This window comes from Bombus pascuorum, chromosome 11, assembly GCF_905332965.1.
Source record: "Bombus pascuorum chromosome 11, iyBomPasc1.1, whole genome shotgun sequence".
Lineage (NCBI taxonomy): Eukaryota > Metazoa > Arthropoda > Insecta > Hymenoptera > Apidae > Bombus > Bombus pascuorum.
The window spans coordinates 1342431-1366191 of record NC_083498.1 but is presented as its reverse complement, the minus strand read 5'-3'; the positions used below and the strand labels follow the sequence as shown (position 1 = coordinate 1366191).

Here is a 23761-nt window from a genome sequence, read left to right as displayed (position 1 = left end):
GCTGGAGCCGTGACTCTCACCGTGGCCGGGTCGAAAGCTTGGGTCAGCCGTGCGGCAAGCGCGGTCGCCTTATTTCTTTCCTTATCCCCGGGGACTTCCAGAATGATGGCCACGGTCATCGCCTTCCTAATTCTTACCCGCCGAATGCCGACTTCGATGTAATATACCTTCGTCCCCTCGCTCAACGTTAGAGTCACCGCAGATGATCGCGGCAGGCGAGGGAGCACCGCCCTCCTATTCGCCTACACCGGCACTGCTTTTGGGAGCAGTAGCGAGGTCCACGCCGACTTGGCAGCGCTTGGTCTCGTCATGCCTTTACTTGCCTCCTTTTCTGTCTCTTTATTCTCAAATTAATCGGCTAGTCACTTTCATAGACCACTTTTGTTGTCGTCGCTAGTTGCCCATCAACAAAATCCGCTGCAGAGATATTTCTGCTTTTAGACAAATATTTCTGTCCTACAGGATATTTCACAAATACTCGATAGAGTTTTCTTCCTTTTCCTAGGCTCGACGACCTTCCATTCACCACCCTCCTGTCCTCTCGGGGATATGTATGTACCTATCGTTGAAATATTCAATCTCGATAATCACGATCTATCTTGGTTGTCATCTTCGATTTTGAAAGGATCACCGTGTAACTCTGAATTTCGCAGACAATTTCAAAGTACAAGTAAGATGTAAGCTGTAGTCTGTGATCTATTTATCCGTCCGTTTAACTGTTTATCCGTGAGAATTATTGGAATCATAGGTGACAATCGATCGGATTAAATCATCGAGAAAGTTTATTATTCTAGCTAACGTATCCTCTCTCTACCTAATTACCACCGCCTTGGCAAATACTAACGCTGTTCTTTGCTCTGCCATTTTTTTCCATTTCCCAGCAACAGCTATTCCTAAACCACGTCTACAATTCGAAATACGAGTAGGGCAGTAAAGTTTCGAGACTGAAAACTCTATCGAGTATTTGTGAAATACCCTGTAGGACAGAAATATTTGTCTAAAAGCAGAAATATCTCTGCAGCGGATTTTGTTGATGGGCAACTAGCGACGACAACGAAAGTGGTCTATGAAAGTGACTAGCCGATTAATTTGAGAATAAATAGGAAAGTAGATGTTTATATGTTGATGTCATCAACTTGCGACAGCAGAGCATACATATTTGTCTTAATATGCAGCATTTCTCTGATGATATCACCGACCAAATGAATATTTAATTTTAATGTAAATACGTAACGCGAAATGACGCTAAATCCAGTGTCGGTACTCGGTTCGACTCAATTAAAAAGGTATTGTACTATCGATGAATGCGTTATTCAAAGCTCGGTTCTAAATAGTAACATATGACAATAGATTTGCTGTCTGAACGCATAAAATTGCGGATGAGAACAGATTTTACCGAGTAAGCGAATACTTTGAATATTCAATGGGGGTCAGAATCGTATACGCACATCGGAGTGAGACGACCAAGGTAATTAATCCAATCAGTCTTTCTGGTGTCTAATTAAAATTTTCTGATGAGCACTTTGAATTGCTGCCATCGGAAATTTTCTCAGGACGATCCTCTTATCGATCGAAAATTTTAACGATGACGTGTAACCGATACATTCGAAGAAGCTTGCAAGGAAAATAAGCACTCATGTTTTGTTTCCACTCATCCGTCTCATTTACCATTTTTTCACCATCCGTATCCTTCTAGTTTCTCTCTCTCTCTCTCTCTTGCTTTTTCTATTTCTGTATTCTTCTTCATAATATGATCTTGCGCGGATTCTCGTTTTTTCTCTTCATACTTTATATTTAACGCGAATGCATTACCGGTACACTTAAATTATCATATCACGCGCCGCTTTCTAGCAGCGTAGTCCTATTCTTTTTCTTCCAACATGTTTGCCGCTACTGTCTTTGCCGTGTTTCTTCTTTAGTCGCAACCCTTCGTCGGCTGAACTTTCCCTTCACCTCCTGGCCTACGCCAGTCTCTTATGACTATGATGCGGCGCCAAGGGAAGAAATGGCAGCGCAAATCTGGTTCTATTCGAGCGATGTTCAGGGATGGTAAATAAGAAAGCCCAATTTCGCTGGGGTTACAATTTACGAGTCTGAAACTGAAACGTCATTTGACGTGCAATAAATGCCTGGCCACTCGAGGTGATATTTCATCGGATACCAAGCTACCTTCGCGTGAACACCACGCGTAATACTGGTCGTTGTTTTATATTTTAATACCATATGGAAGGTGCATCGGAATTGTAACGAACGTCGCCCATATTCATCCATAAGGGCATTAGCAATCTGTCAACTACGATAAAATTGTTTATGACCGACTCGTAGACTGCGACACGCAGTCTGATACGAACGAACCGGTCGACTTTTGGATATATGGCTCTTGTTTCGAGGACACTGGTCTTTTTATCACGTAAAAATATAACTCGTCGTGTCTACTCGCGAAAAAGACTATAATCGATACCCTTAACGCTCTAACGATGCTTTCAAATTTCAAAGTGACGAAGCATCATATCGTTCGGTGTTATAAAACCGAAGCACGTGTGAAGCGAAAGAGACAACGGGCGTTGCAAAATTTCCAATTATTTAATCGAAGAATTGTGTCCTATTAGCTTGACTTTCTTTGGAAAATATAATCAACGCATCTGGCGAAAAACAGATAATCACTTGGAAGAAGTGCAAAGAAGAAGCATGCAAAAAAAAGTGAATGAGGAATTTCATATCGCTCGTTGCGAGATCTTCGTTCCATTAGTTCTACGCTAATTCGAGTTCGTTAAACTCGATATTTTTGCGCTTCGATGCATCATCGTTTATCATACCAGTTGGCAATGCGGAGAACGAAGATAGGTCCGAGTTGAAATTAAAACTCACAGTGACGCGTAAACCCGACCATCTACCCATCTTCTTTACTTTCTCGTATCTCGCACTCCAATTTCTATCTCGTTCTTTCCCATTCCTTTTCTATCTTCATTTCTTCTGTTTTTTTTTTTTTAACTTTCATTTATATCCAATGGTTTATTTTCTGCTTCATTTATAGCCGCTGCATCGACCATCCTTATCGGTTTAACATCATTCCGTATCCTTTGTTCGTTTTCTTTCGTTTATTTCTCTGCTTTTTCACGTACTCTGTCGATTTCGTCCGCGCTTCTATGCTCATTGCGCCTTTTTTTTTCTTGCTTCGCAGTCTTTTTTTTTTTTTTTTTTTTTAAATAGTTTATTTAGCCAATATTTGATTTTTTGTACATTTTTGAGATTCACAATAAACAATGAATTTGAGTATAGTGTGTTTAGGCAAAAGTACCGATACGCGTCGGTACGACGTAGCCATGGTCTAATATGTGTCGTGGATTTTCCGTTTTTGCGTTTATTTTTTTGTTTTTTGGGTTTAAGTCGCATTGGCGCGTGATTTTTGTGTATTCTTGTGTGTGTTGTATTTTGTCCTGAAACTTGGCCGCAAAACAGGACTCCTCGGTGTATTACTTTTATGCGTTGTGGGGTTTTAGGGGGGGGATGAGAGGGGAGGGGAGGGGGTTGCTTCGCAGTCTCCGTTGTTGCATTTGATTCTCTCAAAGTTGAACGCGGAAATGTAATAATAAGGACGCTGCGCTACACTCTGAAAGTGTCCATAGAAACCGGACTTTAATTAGAAAAAAGTGATCGTTCGTTCTTTTGCCATTATTCCCATTGTCTCTCTGTGTTCGCCCGACCATCTGTCGCAGATAATTGAAGGCGATATAAAATACTCTCCACCGGCATTTTTCGATTCGTCATCAGACGATACGATAGAAACGAACCATTTCTGTTGGAAGATGTCGCGATGTATAGTATCCTCTCTGTGCTTTCAGCTTTCATTTTCAATTGCATACGTGTAAGTGACAAAGATAAATGAATGTTCTGCTATCGATACGAATACGTACTATAGCAAATAGCTATTCGAATCTATAGATTCCTATATTTTCATCGTTATCTCTGCTTATTTTTCATGAAGTTTCTTGTGGCAAATATTAAATGCAGTATAAATTATAAGAAATAGCCACATGTTTTTCGGTATTAGTTTAGTCGATGTGTCGAATAAATAATAATTTATCAAACGTCACCCGTTAACGTTAAATTAGCTTTTATGTTTCGTGTAATAAAACGAGTGGCATCGACCGCATGGATCGCAAACAATGTCCGAAAAAACAAACCTTGCCGCTTTGAAACTTGGGAAATGGGATGCGCCGTTGGCTTTTCTTCGGACCGCTTCGCGAAACTTGACTGTCGTAGAGCTTACGGAACTAGAACTAACAGCAAATTCCTTCTTAATGTCTTTTACATAGGCACTGACTACGTTTCGTATATTCAACGCCGCTTGGGATAAATACCAAACTGTTCCTTGTAGTTGACGTGGTTTTGTTAATTTAAAAGAACGTATACGGAATGCCGTGGGAAAATTGAACAAAAACGTGGACACAAATTTCGCATGAAAACGAGAAATTTCCAATATCTCTTCGTTCACGATTCGTTAACGTTTTCGAATCCTAGACACACGAGATTCGGAGAAAACCAAACGGTATTAACGTTCGTTCACCAGGCATCTTCGATATCACCCTGTCCGTCATTTCTGTCGCGTAACGCTATGCCGAGAATTCCGGAAATTTTAGCTACTTGCTTAGCTCTCAGGGAACGTCGTCTAGTTTTGCGAAGAATGCAACTTCTTTGGGTTTAATGGAGCTAACTATATTTATTCTGCGAATAAATTCGCAAGAAAACGATAATGCCAATATTTTTGACATTAATTAGTAACATGTTTCTATAGTGTATATTGTTATTTTATATACTTAGTCCTCTCTGTACCGAAACGCGAATCTAAAACGAATCCATCGGGTTGTAAAATCCGATTATACAACGTGACGATGTTGATCGATATGCTACGTGTCAAGGTAATGAACCGTAAGTGATTTGTATTTAGACCTTGGTTTATCAATGGGTATGCGTATTTACGGAGTATATGCGCATACGTATATAGAATTTGAATTCAAACATATTTGTAAACTAATCGGTTGACCAATAAATAAGGAAGTACAATATGTAATTATTTCGTCTTAAGAGAAAACAAATCGTTTCAATTCGTAGGAGACGGTCATCGAGGATCAATATGAGAAGATATTAAATATCGCTTCTAATCAATATTTACCATTAATTCTTCGATTTTGATATGAGTAATGTAACTACACACCCGTCAAAGCGTCCGTTTGAACAACCTATTTCTATTGAATCCTTTGTCAGACTTGCACCGGCGATTCAAATTGGTTATTCAATAGTATGAAACTATACGAAAAATATTACGCGTAGTTAGAGTTGTTCCTCCAAGCGTTTTTGTTGAGATATTTTTTTTTTTTTTATTTTATTTTGGTTATTTTACAATTTGTCCTTGTGGACATTTGGTAAAGTGTTATATCTTGTTGGTGAAGAAAAAAAAATATAAATAAAAAAATAAATATAGCATGTGGGCGGCTACCCCCAGCGGGGTGCCAGCTCCGTTTTTTTTAAGTTATATCTTTTATGTTTGTTGAGATATGTATAATTTTCCGTGCGTCAGAGGGCGTCCAGGCCTTAGGACAAAAGACGATTGGTTGTGGTTTAGGAGCATCTGGAAAGAGAGTCGGTCGTGTGTGGAGAAAGTGCGAAGCGCGTGCAAGTGTGAATCGAAGAATATGTGAGAAATCCTTCTTGTAATAAATATATCATTATTTTAATATTAGACCTCAATGTATATTCAATGTTCCTTCAACATTATTTCGGCACCAAAGATCCACAATTCTTAACAGTTTTTACGTTAGAATATATATGAAATTTATTTACAAGTTTTTTTTTTTTTTTTTTTAAATAGTTTATTTAGCCAATATTTGATTTTTTGTACATTTTTGAGATTCACAATAAACAATGAATTTGAGTATAGTGTGTTTAGGCAAAAGTACCGATACGCGTCGGTACGACGTAGCCATGGTCTAATATGTGTCGTGGATTTTCGGTTTTTGCGTTTATTTTTTTGTTTTTTGGGTTTAAGTCGCATTGGTGCGTGATTTTTGTGTATTCTCGTGTGTGTTGTATTTTGTCCTGAAACTTGGCCGCAAAACAGGACTCCTCGGTGTATTACTTTTATGCGTTGTGGGATTTTGGGGGGGGATGAGAGGGAAGGGGGGTGTTAAATTATATTATTTACAATGATTACAGTATTTACATATTTACAGTACTTACATCTAGGTTACACGGTGGTAGGAATGGTTTTTTGTCGAATTGGTAGTTTTCACTTATATTTTCTTATGGGTTTGGAATCCACCAATATTTTTTTGTGTTTTTTCTGTGTAATCAATCAAGTAATCAGGGCAATTTGATTTTGCATGTTTATTCGAAAGAAGCTTCGCATTGTATTTGGCCGATGGGCCGTCACGTTTCCCATGTTCAAGTTAATACATAATTGCAAGCTCGATTAGATGGACTGGATTGGTTTGAACGTTTGACGGAACGGTTGAAAATTTCGCTTGTATTTACCATTGCCGTGGAAAACGGAAGTAGCACGGGCAGCGAGCTGGAGCGCGGGCGCGATATTTATCGATGAGGAAGTAGAGCGGAAAAACGAAGAAAGACGTAGAAAATTTGTTGTTTGCCGTTCTCTCGCGGTGCTGCCGGTCTTTCGCATCTCTGGATGAAATGTTGCCGCGTCCGCTTCCTCGGCCGTTCCTCGCCCTTTGTCTTCGCTCTTTATCGTATTTCACCGAAGCTATAGCTCGAGGCTCGAAGACTCGCGTTTTATCGTGTCACGAGTATGCAAGAAGCAGTTTCCATTCTACGTTTATTTACGGACGTCGTATCGTATTCTTTGACGCGTCTCGCCAATCAATCGACACGACGCGCGATTCGACGCGACGTACGATGCTCGAAATGGAAATAATGGCTCGACATTTCACGCCGTTATTAACGACGACAAACGAGATGGAAAATATCAAAAGATGTTTTGTATTCTCAGAATGATATCTATCCCTTTGAAATTGAAATGATCTTTTTGCAACTCGGTTATTTACCGAGTTATATTAGCCAGAAATCTTGGAAAACATTTACCCTTTTAGCGGAAAAGAACAAAGAATTTAATTTTTGAACGTGACTGGTTATTCCGCTAGGCTTTTCAATTACTGTCGTAGAAGGAGCCGAACCGTAAAAGTTTTAAGTACTTTTTCTACGAGGTACGCTAAAGCTGCATTCATAAGGCGTAGGAACTCTGAAGTGCAGGAAGGAAGCCGTTGGTACGAGTAGAAGAGGACGAACCGGAAAGGGGAGTGAAACACTCTGCGAATTTTCTTGCAATCGAAAAACTTTCCTAAAGGTTGAGCTTTAATTAATTTAATTGACAGAAAGACAGTGTATTTATTAGAAAATATCAGACACAGGAAACAGTTTCGACTTGAAACACATGGATAGCTTTGTTAATCTGTGATTTATCTGTGACAAAGGACTCGGTAATGAAACAGTTAGTTAGCGCGACTTTCGCAAGCGTGCTCGAACAAATTAAGAATTATTTACACGTTACACTGGTTACACCGATCTGAGAGCTAAACATCGACGAATAAATTAAACCGTGTTTCCGGATGTAGAATATCGATCTTCGATATACGGACGTTTGAATGTTACAATGAGTTCAAATCCGGTATGTCGCGATAAAAGGTTCTTCGTTGCATTCAAGTCGTCGCTTCGATTCGATTAACAAAACTACGGTAATAATCTGACGTTGAAAACGCGGTATTGTGACAGTTTCCGTCAAACAGCGACCGTATCTCCCTAGTGGATACGCTTTAGGAACTCCCTAACGTTCCTGTTGCATCTTTCCAGAGACGTGTTCTATCGGGTTACGGGGCCGAACATACGTATCCGTTAAACTCGATGAAACCGCGCCATGGGTCAGAGAATACCACTTTAGTCTGGATGATTTAGAAATTTTCCTCTTTTCCGACCGTCTTTCGTCGATTTATCTCATTTAACACTCGTTCGACTACTTCAATTTCAAATCTTTTCCATATTTGTGATTCGACCGCGGATGTCTTTTTTACGTTAAAAACCGATGAGTAAAATATATATGTAAATATCCTCATAAAAGATATAACTTAGAAAACACGAAGTTGGCACCCCGCTGGGGGTAGCCGCCCACATGCTATATTATTTTTTATTTATATTTTTTTTTTCTTCACCAACAAGATATAACACTTTACCAAATGTCCGCAAGGACAAATTGTAAAATAACCAAAATAAAATAAAAAAAAAATATGTAAATATACATGTTATCAACGATACACTGGTCTAAATGATACAAGACAGAACTTGCTTCTCAATTGCTTTAATCGAGCAATTGGTCTTTGGGATCAATTACCAGATCGTTTCTATTATGTTCTGTTCTATTTCTGGAAATACCGTTCTCGTACAATATCCCATCTTTCTCGATATTTGTATCGTTCTAAGGAGACGATTACCATTTTTGAAGATCGAAGCAATAATAAGAAAAACGAAATCTTTTTGCAAATGTAAGGTTGAACGACTCGAGCAACTTTTCGCGCAACTTACTCGGGTTTGGTGTATTGGAAGTAAGAAAACCGCGCAGTGGTATAGATAGAACGATGAAAAAGAAACAATTATTGATCAATTTCCTCCAATTAATACGTCAGAAGAATGATAAACGAGTCCGCATCATACTTGAAAGGAATAAAACGGCTAAATAGCAATAGACTGGCACCCCTCTGAGGGTAGCCGCCCACATGCTATATTTATTTTTTATTTATATTTTTTTTCTTCACCAACAAGATATAACACTTTACCAAATGTCCGCAAGGACAAATTGTAAAATAACCAAAAAAAAAGAAAAAAAAAATAGCAATAGAAAACAGCGTTTGTTGAATCGCCAAGTTAAAGCGGACGAGTGGAATAGCAAATATCATTCGTTAGCTAATATATATGTAAATGTAATCGATATATTCGTGTATTCACGCAAGAACCAGTGACCGTACAATACATACTTTTCCGTTAATATAGAAGCGCTAACGGTCGGCTATTGCACATCGCACATTCATCCGGAGTAACTAAATAGAGTAAATCATTTCGCGTAGATTCGATGTAGATTCTATCATACGTGACAAAAACTTTGTTTTGTTTCAGAAATCGGACGATAAATGAATTGATTTGTACAGAAGAAAAGACGCAAAACAGTTTTACGTCTACGCTTTTATAATTTTTCATTGTTTTTCATTTAAAATTGATATTAAGGTATTCAGTTTTCTTTGCTTGTTTTTCTTTTTTTTTTTTTTTTTTTTTTTATTTCAAATGCCTTTACACTTTACTCCTTCGATATCCCAAGTATATTACCGCCCATAAATCCATTTTGCATATGCTTCTGTATTTTCCATATTTCTCGCGTAGAAGGTAAATGTATCTTCGCTCATATTTTCGCTCTTTCCACTTAACGCACACCAAGCTACTCTAAATGTCATTACATCTCAGAAATTCTCCAAAGTGTTCAACAGCCAGACGTCTTTTGCTACGTATGCGTAGCACTAGAGATCGAAGCATCTTCGAGTGATGTTGCGATTTACAGCTAAACGCTCGAAATGGTTGTAACGAACGCGTAAATCTCGTCAGCAACGTTAGAACGTCTCAGACTCGTTGTGTTTACGCAAGCGCGTATAGACGTCTCAAACAACCAGGCATCTTTTGGCGTTCTTCCTTATAAAATCCACTCGATAGAGCAGATATTGTCGCGTGTATTTCGAGCAACGTAATGATAGAAAATGTATTTTTTTGGGGACATTCTAGTATCTTTCACTGTGTTAAACAAAGATCTGCGGATCTAATGTATTAACAGTGGTAGCGACATTGGCTGGTAATATTAAGATCGCGTCACCTCTGATCGATTAACATTGCAAGAAGACTAAAAAGGAAATAAATAAAAAAATAAAATAAAAAAATAATAAATAAAAAATAAAATAAAATAATAAAATAAATAAATAAAATAAATAAAATAGACCTCATAAAAGATATAACTTAGAAAAAAAACGAAGCTGGTACCCCGCTGGGGGTAGCCGCCCACATGCTATATTATTTTTTATTTATATTTTTTTTTCTTCACCAACAAGATATAACACTTTACCAAATGTCCGCAAGGACAAATTGTAAAATAACCAAAATAAAATAAAATAAAATAAAAAAAAAAAAAACCTCTGATCGATGATTTATACAGATTGCGAACGAAGGGAGGAGGGATCGTTTGTAGCAACGATCGTTAAAGAATGATAAATCTTAAATGCAGCTTGCATCGTTGCTTTTCCATCACGTACATTGTAAACGCCACGTGGAATTTTCGCCGATCAAAATCTGACTTGCAAAATAATGAAAGAAGTACAGATGTAAATAATTTAATCAGTCGTCAGCAGTGCAATCTCTCTTGTAAACACGATTGCTTAATCGTTAGAGATCAATAGAAAAACACTCGATTCCCGCCATTTAGCAAACAGACAGTATAGACGATGTTAATAGAATTTCTAACACAGTGGTGATCGGCAAAAGTCGCGAACGACAACGCGTAACTCGAACGTTGTACAAGAGCGGCCACCAGTCGATAAATATTTAGACTCTGCTCGCCGTTTGGAAGCCGTATCGAACGTCGGTTTCGTACTCGCATGTATTTTCATTCGGGTTTATGTGATTAATTTCACGCAAGTCAATGTCCCTGATACATTATTGCCAACGAGCATAACTGAGATTTATTCTGTTTGAGAGGGAATGGGAAAGAGCGGAATTCGAAGGAGATTCGAATTGCTGTGCCGAACGCAATGCGTTTGTTTCTCTTTAATTGTCACTTATATCGCGTTATTATCGCCTTCAAAGCAAGAGGGTCGGCAATGATTGATCGAGAATATTCGATGGAACTTTGTACATCTACGAACACTCGCGGTTGTTTTTTTTTTTTTTTTATTTTATTTTGGTTATTTTACAATTTGTCCTTGCGGACATTTGGTAAAGTGTTATATCTTGTTGGTGAAGAAAAAAAAATAAAAATAAAAAATAAATATAGCATGTGGGCGGCTACCCCCAGCGGGGTACCAGCTTCGTTTTTTTTTTCTAAGTTATATCTTTTATGAGGTCTATTGGGTGTTTCCTTTTTAGTCTTCTTGCGATGTTTGTTGTGTTGCACGTTTCAGCTGCCAGCTGGTTCGGGTGTGTTTCTATCTCGCGGTTGTGAGCGGATTGACGGAAGAAAGAAGTTGCAGGCCAGACAGTTGATTATAAGATGGACTGTATGAATTTATTGGATGCGTCACTATTAAGAGACTGTCCGTTCTAGATACGATACAAGATATCGACTGTTACATCGTGTCCAGTATAGTAAACGCCCCGTAGTACGTTAGAAACGAGGATATAAGGAAAGACCTCGGAATACCAACGGTCAAGAAGGAGACTACCAGATTCGCAACAAGATACAGAACAAGAATAGAAACACACCCGAACCAGCTGGCAGCTGAAACGTGCAACACAACAAATATCGCAAGAAGACTAAAAAGGAAACACCCAATAGACCTCATAAAAGATATAACTTAGAAAAAAAACGAAGCTGGCACCCCGCTGGGGGTAGCCGCCCACATGCTATATTATTTTTTTATTTATATTTTTTTTTTATTCTTCACCAACAAGATATAACACTTTACCAAATGTCCGCAAGGACAAATTGTAAAATAACCAAAATAAAATAAAAAAAAAAAAACATCGTGTCCAATGGTCAGACCACGATCCTTGAACTTCGTAAAACGGAAGACGCCCGTACTTTACGACTTACTGTGCGTATATGACTTTGTCGTGTTCGGCGGTCGGATCATGACCCTTGAACTTCGTGAGACGAAGGACGACTGTTCGTATATAACTACCCTGTCGTGTCCGGCGATTGGGCCACGACCGTTGAATTTCGTGAGACGGAAGAAAACTGTACTCTACGACTGATTGGTTGATTCTGATTATCGTGGTCGGTGGTCGTACCACTCCTCGTGCGTGGTGGCCAGACCATGACTTTTGGTTGTCGTCTGATTTTCCCCACTTTGATTTTCGTCAGATGGAAGACGACAGCTCTTGAGGATTGATGCTTCGTATTTGCCCGTCGTGTGTGGAGGCCAGACATTGACCCTTGCTTCTCGTAAGATGGAAAACAACAGCTATCGATGACTGATTTCTCGCATTTGCCCGGCTGTTGATCGTTTAAGATGGGGGTAAAGGATAAAAGTTTGCTTGCTTTATCGAGTAATTTATGACACTGTTGCCAAAGGTGCCAAAGAGATACCAAACTTTTCCGATGTTCTCGTAACGAAGACACCACGATGCCTTCAAACGTAAAATGTAAAATGTAAGACCAGTTTTACCAAAAAGCGTTTCGTCTTCCGTCAAATTGCTGTTTGACTTCATCCGAGAATAACGATGCCTTTGTGTTTACGAAAACAAACATTCGCCTGGGTAATTAACGAGTAATTAACGAGTCGTTAGAAATTACCAGTGACAGTTAATAAGTGGAATAACCCGTGTAAGTTATCACCGGTTTGTACGTTCGAGGCTTCTTGTTGCAGAGCTTGTTCCAACGGCTATTAATTACGCAAAAAAGGTAATTTCCGAGAGTCAGCTGGCCGCAACATTAATTAGCCAACTAATGTTAATCCGGTGCTCCTAAACTAATTTAATTAAAGCCTCCCGCTGCATTCCACGCTTCGCGGCTAACAACATGCCTTCATCTGCATCGAACTTGCGCTATTGTTCGCACTGCTGGTATGCCCTAAATATTTCCCTTACGATCAACATAAGGCGATCTTCGATAAGACGACATATCTTTTCTTTTATACCGTTATGTTTACTCGGATCTTTGTTCTTTTTCTCCTCGTATGTCCCGTTACCGCGATCGAAAGGTTTGTGTCAAAAACGACTTTCGTCGAGTTTTGTCTTTTTTTTCAAAGAAAAAAGAAGAAAGAAGAAACAAGGTAGAAATAAAATGTTCCTCTCGTGCAAAAGGATTATTCCGTTGAACCCAGGCGAGCATAGTGTGCGAGTAGCTGCCTAAATAGTTAAATTAGTTGGTGGTAGCCAAGCAGGCAGGATTGGCACGTGCAACTAGGTCAATTGATTCCTCCTCCATCGTTAATATCGTCTCCTAGCTAACTGCTACTGCTTGGTCGAATCGATAACAATAATTTGTCGTCGACGGTGCCATTTAAAAAAGATTTCTGGACATCGCGGACAACGTTGTTAGTTCACGTGGAAAGTGCGTTTAACGATATACTTCTTCTGACTAAATGGATACTATTTGTTACACGTATATGTCGGATCGGTTGCAATATTTTATCCCGGACATCTTCCTAACGCGCTTAATACGAGTGTTTTCCACGTGTATGCGTTTATGTACATCGCATGGATTGTTTACAAGCTTCTGGACTTTATTCCAAACCTTCTTATCCGGCAATACGCGAGCCAAGTTCTCAACCATATAACACTTTACCAAATGTCCGCAAGGACAAATTGTAAAATAACCAAAATAAAATAAAAAGAAAAAAAAAAAGTTCTCAACGACGCCAATTTCACGAGGAAAAAAAAAACGTCTTTCATTTTATTTAGCCAAAATCCCCGAACGGTACAAATCATCGCGCAGATCAGGAACCACGTCGCACAGGATTGTATAGTTTGATAGAGATAAAGAGAGAGAGTTTGATAGAGATTGTATAGTGTATAGCGTATAGCGAGTAATATATAGGAAGGAAAGACGTTGAAATCCTTTCTCAGGAGGCGGGTCGGACGTGTACCGAGACAAGCCTATTTTCACCATTCACTCGCAGTGTTATATTCTTCGCTTTCCCCGGGCGAATTTTGATAAAGAACCAAATTAATTTCGTGCAAAGAGAGAAAAGAAAGAGAGAGAGAGATTTATTTTTATCATGTACGCATTCATCGTATCTTTATACGACGTAACAGCGTATTCTACCACATCGATGCTGTTAAGCGATTTACTAATAGCAATGAAATATCGGAAACTGAACATGCATCGTCTGCGTGGCTGTATCAAATATACAAAGCTGTCAAAATTAAAAGTCATTTAAAGTCATTATTTTAGAATATTTTAGAGAACGATGGAATCATTTACATAAATAATCTTTTCATCGATTTGCGCGCTGTATGACCTGGATCAAATTTTAATTCGATAAGATTATACGTGGAAATATTAAATACTATATCTATTGTCTGTAACAAGAAAACTTAATATGTAGAATAATAGGCGATTGTCACGTTGGTAACGTTACCTGTAACGATATTATATCAAGTTTTATTAATAAATTTGTATCTTTAAGCGATAAACGTCCACGATAAACGCACTATAAAATCATATCGTTCGGGATCACACGAATAGGACGTTTACCCTGTTATAATAGATGCAATGTAAAATTGACTAACGGATTACATTACTCTCGTCGTCTCTGCGTTTTCTTCTCTCGATAACTTCCGTACTCGTTTCGTTTTTCTATAATCTTTCTCCCTTTCTCTCTGCCTATTTATCCGTCTTCCGCTTTTCTGCCATTTTCCTTCTTTTTTTATTTCTATGCATATAATGCGCATGCGTGCAGATAAGATTGATCGCGAACGCACCATGTGTCCATCGTACATGTTCATAAACCATAGAACGAGGGATCCATCGCATCGGTTCGTGGCGAGTTACGCCCCTCGCAACCACGATGTTTCCTGTGGATAGAACCAGCTACCGGAAACCGGTTCCTCTCCGGACAGAAGGGAGCACATGCCCGAGTCAATAGATCGATGCCAGACGCAATTTGACCGACTGCTACTACTGCTAGGTACTACGTACTGTTACTGTTACTGTGAAAGACGCACATAGCGCAGATTCATTGAATTTTATTCGGTCCTCGCCGAGTTCGATAATGGCGAACAAAGACACTCTTCGTACGCGTCTTCGCTGAAACCCTACGAGAATTTCCACGTGATTATTAACGCGATTCCCATGCCGGAAACGTTCACCACGAAATCTTTTGGATTATAACCTGAGGCAATGAAATTAAAAAATTTCTCCGGTCCCTTAAATATCGTACCGATACGTTCTATATTTTTTCGTAAATCGGAAAACAACTTTTGCATTCTGTACATGAGGATATTTAATCCAAGATCTAATCGTACTACTAAATGCAGTTTCTTTTCGAAAGCGATCCACATAGTCATGCTGCAACGTTTAACGGTGCTTTTCTTCTTGGGGAAACTACATACAGAGATGCGTATTTGAGTAAATGCTATTGGAGAAAACCAATGTCCTTGGAGAAAAACCACATCGCATCGTAAACCGTCGAGACTTTTCTTGCCACGGGTTACGATTTGTATTCTTGAAGGAGAAAACGAAGTTTAGAAACGAAATCTGTACTAAAACATTGGAGCGAACTGATGTGACCAGCTGATCGGGCAAGCATGTTGCTTTTTGTAGTGTTTTGCAGAGAAGAATCGATGGAGTTCGATCGGAACGCGGAAACACGATCTCCAACGTCGAATCGACCTAACCATTGTAGCGTTTAAATATAAAAATAAAAATAATATAGCATGTGGGCGGCTGCCCCCAGCGGGGTGCCAGCTTCGTTTTTTTTTTTTTCTAAATTATATCTTTTATGAGGTCTATTGGGTTTTTTTTTTTATTTTATTTTGGTTATTTTACAATTTGTCCTTGCGGACATTTGGTAAAGTGTTATATCTTGTTGGCGAAGAAAAAAATAATATAGCATGTGGGCGGCTACCCCCAGCGGGGTGCCAGCTTCGTTTTTTTTCTAAGTTATATCTTTTATGAGGTCTATTGGGTGTTTCCTTTTTAGTCTTCTTGCGATGTTTGTTGTGTTGCACGTTTCAGCTGCCAGTTGGTTCGGGTGTGTTTCTATTCTTGTTCTGTATCTTGTTGCGAATCTGGTAATCTCCTCCTTGATTGGTATTCCGAGGTCTTTCCTTATGTCCTCGTTTCTAATGTACCACGGGGGTAGCGTTTAAATGACCTGAAAATTTGATAGAACGCGTGTATGTATCTTTGCCGTGGTCGAGTTATCGAAGCTGTGCGTTAGCCCGGAGTTACGAGGAACGGAAATTTCCCCGTTCGGATTACACGATTGCGCTAATTTAAAGGTAACGCCAGCGTCGTATCGGCCCAATTACGCCCACGATGCACATCGGGTACAATGCCGACCCGTGCGTGGTGACCCACTTACCTCGATTCTTTCATCACCTTGATCGCGTTAATCCAATTTCGCAACTGATATCAACGTAGTTTTATGCTACTTTACGACAGCATCTTCTTACAACTTGGGACAAGGATTCATTGATTTCTTCGAATATATTCGTTCGTCTGTACCTGTGGAAATTAGAGAAAAATATCTAAACTTCTCTCTGTAATTTCTGCACAAACGTTAGAACGTCGTATAACCAAAGTATGTTTCTAAATGTTTCTAAATGTTTCTAAATTCAAAGTGTTCGGTATATTTGTATCTTTGATAGAAGTGTCTCCTATTTTAGTATATTTTTCCGTAAACACAATTTTACACAACTACGTTCCACGTGTTTTTAACGTTATTACGATGTCTTTTTTTACTTTTCCTTTTCCTTTCTTTTTTTGTCATGGTACAAGGGTTCGGAGGAAAAAGCGTTCGTTGGAAAATTGAAAGTCGCGACGACCATTTCACGTTTCTCAATCCCATCGTTCCACGTTTCTCTGCGCTTTCAGCATATTGCTGCCGCCTTTTCTGTCGTAGGCATCCGTTAGGTACGCGTTACCCAACGTACTCTTTCTGTCATTCGGATTAAAAGTTAAACCCACCGTCTGCAGCGAACCGTTACGAGATTTATACGATTTAATGAAATGTTAGCTTCTTTTCGTATTAGTTTCTATAAAATTACGTAAGATCCAAGTTTATACAGAGCGATGGTTGTTTCTTCCATAAAATGTAGTTTTCCGTGAAATTCGTAATAAAGTTGTCGGTTTCTCCGACATCTTAATGCGAATTTTACGTTAACGCGAGAGCAAATTATTAAGTTTTCCATTTCGAAACGATGACTGGTTATCGAACTTGGACCGTTCTCTTTTGACTTTATTTCACGCGAACATATACCTTGCGGAACGCGTGCAACTCGAAGATAACGATAATATGTCTAACGTTGCGTTCTTGTGACCGATACTAACTTCTCAAAATTAATTCTTAGATATTTTCTTTTCCTTCTTTTATCTTGTTTCATCGAAAAGCCACATCCTACCTTCCTTTTCTGATCGAATAAACTACGCGAGGATCTTCGTTGACAAGTTAGCCATTGCCAATAACAGAAATCTATCTTTCGTAACAACGTATTTGGAATTTTTCGTGTCGTTTGTTCTTCGAATTCTGGAATTCTACCCTATGTCTATGTTTAGTTCGGATTACGATAAACGGGTATATTAAAGCTATTTGCAAGTACGTATATAGTTCATTAGGACATTACTCGTCGATGCAAAACTCTCGCTCTTGGCTGCATGTAACGACTACTTGTTTCGTATAAACTTTCGCTTTGGTTTGCCTCTATACGCTGAATTAACAAGCATCTTTGCACTTGTTAAGCAACGAAGCGTCACGATTATTGACCGGGTTACAGGACTATATGGACGGAGCTCCTCCGAGTGGCAGAAATATCCGACGCGTAAAACACAAGCGATATTTCTGTTTTTAACAAAATTAATTATGGGTGAAACTTACTTTCTACGAAAAATGGAAGTCTATGACTTGGCGGTTTTATAAACTGAGCGCGATATAAAAATCTATTTTTACGCGATAGTAATACTGTTCGAAGTGATACGAAAACCCACTTAAATGATTTTCATATTCACTATAAAAATATTTCAGTACAGTACATGTATCGTATATACTATTATATACTATATACTATACTATATTTTATACTATATTTTTATTATATATTATACTATATTTTATATACTATATTTCGAAATTTTGCACGTTGATGGATAATATAACGCTGTGGCGTGTTTATTAAACATCGAATTTATTTTGCAGAATTATTAAATAAGCTGTTAATTACTTCAAGTGGAATATTGTCCTGGAAAATTGCTTTACTTTTTTACTTGAAATCCCGATCATTGATCGATGTTAAATGTTAAATGTTAAATTCATGTCAGATTCAAATTCAAACTGAATTTAATTTCACCCTGCTTCAAAGCGAATCCACTCGTTATTACTTTATTTAATTGAATATAAATGGCGTACTTTCATTCAAGTATCTTGTTTGAAAAGTTAACTTACCGTCATACTTTTTGTAACGAGCAAATTAACGAATAAAAGCAGGCGGTAATTAATTGGAACGGGAAGAGCGACCTCTCCGATTCCAATGATCTTGAAATATGTTGTCAAGGTTATCATTCTGAACAATTTATTCGCATGCGTGTAACCGCCGTTGGGCCTAGTTTTCGAAATATTCGCGGATATGGCTCTTTATCTTTGTAGGGTATTTTACGAACTTGAACAAACAGCTTCATTGAAAGCCTCGTTCACAACTGCATATGCCAGATTGTAACAAGTGTCTTTGAAAATTCTACTTCAAGACAGCACGCGATGCACGCTCGTAAAAATTTAATCCAATCCTACATCGTATCAATCTCACAAGTGGACAAACGATGTCCGATTTTCAGACAAAAGTTTTATTCTTAAAAACTCCTCGCTCGCTCGCTCACCTGTGGGATTGATATTGTTTTGCACTAGAAGACCAAAACAATATCCCGATAATTTTCCACATAAAAAGAAAAATAGGGATAAAAACAATACTCTACGAGGAAAACCTAAACGGACTGACTGCAGACACCAGGTGGAGGTACAACATGGCCCTCCCCCAAAAAGACACTAAAGACAAACACAGAAGAAACACAAAAAAATATTGGTGGATTCCAAACCCATAAGAAAACATAAGTGAAAACTACCAATTCGACAAAAAAAAAAAAAAAAAAAAACCATTCCTACCACCGTATAACCTAGATGTAAGTACTGTAAATATGTAAATACTATAATCATTGTAAATAATATAATTTAACACCCCCTCCCCTTCCCACTCATCCCCCCCCAAAATCCCACAACGCATGAAAGTAATACACCGAGGAGTCCTGTTTTGCGGCCAAGTTTCAGGACAAAATACAACACACACAAGAATACACAAAAATCACGCACCAATGCGACTTAAACCCAAAAAAACAAAAAAATAAACGCAAAAACCTAAAACCCACGACACATATTAGACCATAGCTACGTCGTACCGACGCGTATTGGTACTTTTGCCTAATCCACCCTACAACCGAAATTCATTGTTTATTGTGAATAACATACACATGTAATACTCATCTTCTTGGACAATAAACGTTATAAAAAAAAAAAAAAAAAAATTGTTTTGCACTAGATTTTTACGAGCGAACAATTCGCTTCTTACAGCTTCGCATATACGGTTGTGAATGAGATCTTCGATTTAGATTCGACGACGACGACACAATTTCGGTAACCGTTTATTTCGGAATAATTGCATTTTTTCGCACTATGATAGTGAAAATATTTCCAGTTATATAGCTTTAATAATAAAGTGTACTAGTAAATATAAGCAAATGTAACTGTTAAGAATTGTGGATCTTTGGTGCCGAAATAATATTGAAGGAACATTGACTATACACTGGGATGTAATATTTAAATAATATTATATTTATTACTAGAAGGATTTCTCACATATTCTTCGATACATACTTGGACGCGTCTCCTCACTTTCTCTACACTCGACGACTGCTAACCGATTCTTCTGGATGCTTCTTAACAACTGCCAATCGTCCTTTGTCTCAACTCAGGCCTGGACGCGCTCTGACGCTACACACACATGTATCCACACACTGATACTCACATACAAGTAACTCTAACACGCATTTAGCCCAGTCCAGCACCAAAGATTATACATATCTCAACAGTAACTTTAAATTGAATCGAATTTAATTTAAAGCTAATTGAAGACCCAGAAAGCTGGATCTCATTAAATTCGTACATATAACAAAGATGTTCAGAATGATGATGTTGATAACATATTTCAAGGTAAATGAAATCAGTGAGATCATCCGTGTTCCAAATAATTACCCAATTAAGTGAGTTACATTAAGTGAGAATCAGCTATATATAGTCTCGGACGGTGGATGGTGTATCGATGCGCTAACAAGTTACAAGAAAGTTTAAATCTATGACGAAAGCATATTTTACATAGCGAAGAAAGTTCGGAATGGAAAGGAATAAAATTCATAGCGAATTCTACTTGATGAAGATCAACGATTCGTGTTATTGCCCGTGTCACGTAAAATTATGCAAAAGAACAACAAAAAAGAATAAAAAAAAAAGAAACTTTATTTTTCTTCTAACACTTGGTTTTACAATCTACTTCCGAGCTCTAAGCGTGACCTTTTAAGACTGAAGCTCTTATGATTTTTTACTTTCGATCGGATCCGATCGCTTTCTTTTGTTATCCCTCAACATCCCCACCATCCACGCATTTGCCAGGCGTCCGCGGCCGTTGCCACGCGCTCTTTCTTCTAGAGCCTTCGGTGGAAGGACCGTTGGGATGTTGATGGTTCATTAGGCACTTCAGCGATATACATACATTGTCGCCGAGTGCCGCCACATCTTTATCTCCGATTTTAAAGTGAGCCGGTCGTGACACCCGCATCGTTCAACGAATGCCTTCGAAAGTATGGTTAAAGACCAGTTTGAAGCATCGCCTGTTCATTTTTCTGTGTTGCAGCTCGATTGAATGAATTTATCCGCCACTACGAACCTCTCTCTTATCCTACCGAAGAGGTCCACCGAGGTCACTTGAGGGCCAAGAGGTCGGTTACCCGCGACAATTCCGTGACTCTGAAGTTTCGTTCGCACGGAAGGGACTTCCACATCCGACTGAAGCGAGATCTGGCTACCTTTAGCAGTAACTTAATTATCGAAGGCCCTTCCGGTCAAACGGAAGACCTCGATACCTCGCATATTTACCAGGGCCACTTGGTTGGTAAGTTCCAGCTTTGATCGTTCTTTTTTCACTTACGTGTTTCTGCGATCGGATTTTCAATCAGCGCTGAGACGATAATTTGCGAAAATTCCTTCGGTCTATGTATACGTAACAAAGACGGGAAGGAAAATTATAAAAATGATAAAAGTAATTGCCTTCAAAAGCATTCGTCTAGTTTACAACTGATCTTTTCGAAAATTTCACAAGTGTCCGTGTCTATGTAATATCCGAGTATGTAAGAGTAACAATGTTATCTTCTTTCGATAGCTTGCTCGCTGGCGTTTGAAAATAGAACGTTTATCCATCGATATTGAAATGTGAAAGAAACGCAGTTCCCAGTGAGAAGGTTATCGAACTCGTGGAAATTACGAAGATGCGCGGTGTCGATGGTCGCAGACGATGGTGCACAATGTATGCGAAAAGAACGAAACAGCCAGTAAATAATTGTAAAATACGACGCAACACGGAATATAGTGTAACAGTCATGAGATTCCCTATACCTATATCTATAGCTACAGCGTAAATCACGAGCTCCTTGCTCCTTACGTGTGCGCTGTTACATTGTAAAACTTTATTCTGAAACGAGTCAGTACCGTTTTACGGTATAGTCCGAGCGTTGTATCTGCTCCTAAGCCAGTCGCGATTCGCGCGCGATACCAGGTGTGGCACGCAAAAGTGCGTGTACGTACTGGCTGAGATCTTTATTTCCACTCTAATAATTTACAGGAGTTCGTGCAAAGGAGGACGTTTTAAATTATAGATCGGCTCGCTTGTTGGAACGGTTTATCTTTCACTTTTGCACTTGCGACCCTCGGCGACCTGGTTACGTCTAACCGTGGTCCGTGTTTACCGTGGACCGGAAGGAAACAGTCAAATCTCTTATTTCGATTTTTAAGCCAGAAGAGAAATATCTGTTTTAAAAATTGCTGACATTCAGCGATACTTGACCACGAGATTTTCTTCCATTTTATCAAAGTGGATAGGAAACACCAGTTGACATAGGTCTGGTGTAGCGTTTCTTCTGATGTAAATATTTATTCCTCTGTACGACGCGACGGAGAAAACAAAATTAAACGCTGCTTAAACGATCTTCTCCATGTTGCAGTATTCTACTTTTTAAAATAGACGAAATGCACATTTCGATCGCGTTTAAGGTGATATCACTTAAAATCTTGAAACATACTTGCAACACTTGAATATTATGATTAGAAAAAAAACAACTTGTCTATTTTCATATTCGCAACAGCAACAAGCAGCTAAATTTAGATCGCATTTGATAAGAACACGGTTCGAAAGATTAATTATATTTAGTGGGCTTAACGCTGAAACTTGAGAGACCGCATTACGAATATTTGTCGAAAATTTGTCTGAAATATCTCTTAGTTGACCATCATTGTTAAATATGTAGGACCGTTATTATTTGCAGGTGAACCTGGCAGTCACGTGTTCGGAAGCATCAGCGACGGTGTTTTCCACGGAAAAATCATTTCGCCTCGCGGTGGCGCGTGGTACGTGGAAAAGGCGCACTATTACTTTCCGCCGCACGAGATAAATGACACGTTACATTCGGTCATTTATCACGAAAATAACGTCGGGGACCCGTACGCCCATCTTCGAAAAGGTACGTCGAATATTTTCCGTCTTCTTTTTTCTTGCTTTCTTCGTCTGGTATATTTTTCTCTTAAATAATATTATCATAAAAATCACTTCGATCGATCCAACGAACAATTTTAGACCAGATATATTGTTATATTAGATTTGTCGGATAAAGAAAAATGAACGAAAAACGGTAAAACTTTTCAGACTAACAAACAGAACTAATTTTACACGATTATTACGATTAACCTACGCTTTGAGTAAGTGTTGTAATGCATCATTCGAGCAAATTAAAAACAATAATTAATTTTAATTACACAGCTCGCATTTCCACGGCAGATTAAAACGGCAGTTTCACATACCTCTACCTTCGATAAAATGTAAATCTCCTCCGTCCTTGTTAAAAATCTTTACGCGTTTACGCGTTTTCGAAGCACAGTGAAATTGGTCAAGTGGCAAATTTGTTTACGTAAATGTGCAAGCGGTATTAAAACAGAATCTAAAAACCACGATCGATAGTATTTGTATACACTTGCATCGATAATTGTGGTGACCGTGTATATCGCGTAATTGGGTAACGCAATAACCGTGTCCATAAAGCGAAATAATCGAAATACGACGCACGTTAGTCGAGGAATACTCGAAAGGAGAGCCGCGCTATCTTGTATCTCGGTGTAGCCTAGCTTCTTATGCCAAAATATAGTAAAGCGGTAAAGATTCGCGTACCATTCTTACCATCAACGTTGCACAGGTTACACGTACGAAGATCATAATGCGATAATAAATATCGATCAAACTTTCGAAGGAGCAATAAAGTGGTAAGAAGATAAGCTCTTTACTGGACATAAACAATTACATAACGGTGCATAAGTCGGATCAGAGCTGTACGAAACTAAACGATGGGCCATAAAATGAGCACGAAATCGTAAAAATAAATTTTAATCTCTGATACGACTTGTTTCTGTAGCAAATTTATTTACTTTGTTATTCCGTGAAAGTATTCGAGCGTTGTTTGAAATATCAGCACGATAGCGCT

General features: G+C 38.6%; 1 protein-coding gene across 3 annotated transcripts in view; it reads left to right on the top strand.

Moving 5' to 3' along the window:
* Window positions 1-23761, top strand: part of LOC132911682 (disintegrin and metalloproteinase domain-containing protein 10) — a 104619-nt gene that overhangs the window by 67327 nt on the left and 13531 nt on the right. For all 3 annotated transcript variants that reach the window (XM_060968464.1, XM_060968462.1, XM_060968461.1), the window contains exons 2-3: window positions 20872-21129; window positions 22556-22750. In XM_060968464.1, coding sequence (XP_060824447.1) covers window positions 20872-21129; window positions 22556-22750 — 453 coding nt within the window. The remainder of the gene's footprint in view (window positions 1-20871; window positions 21130-22555; window positions 22751-23761) is intronic.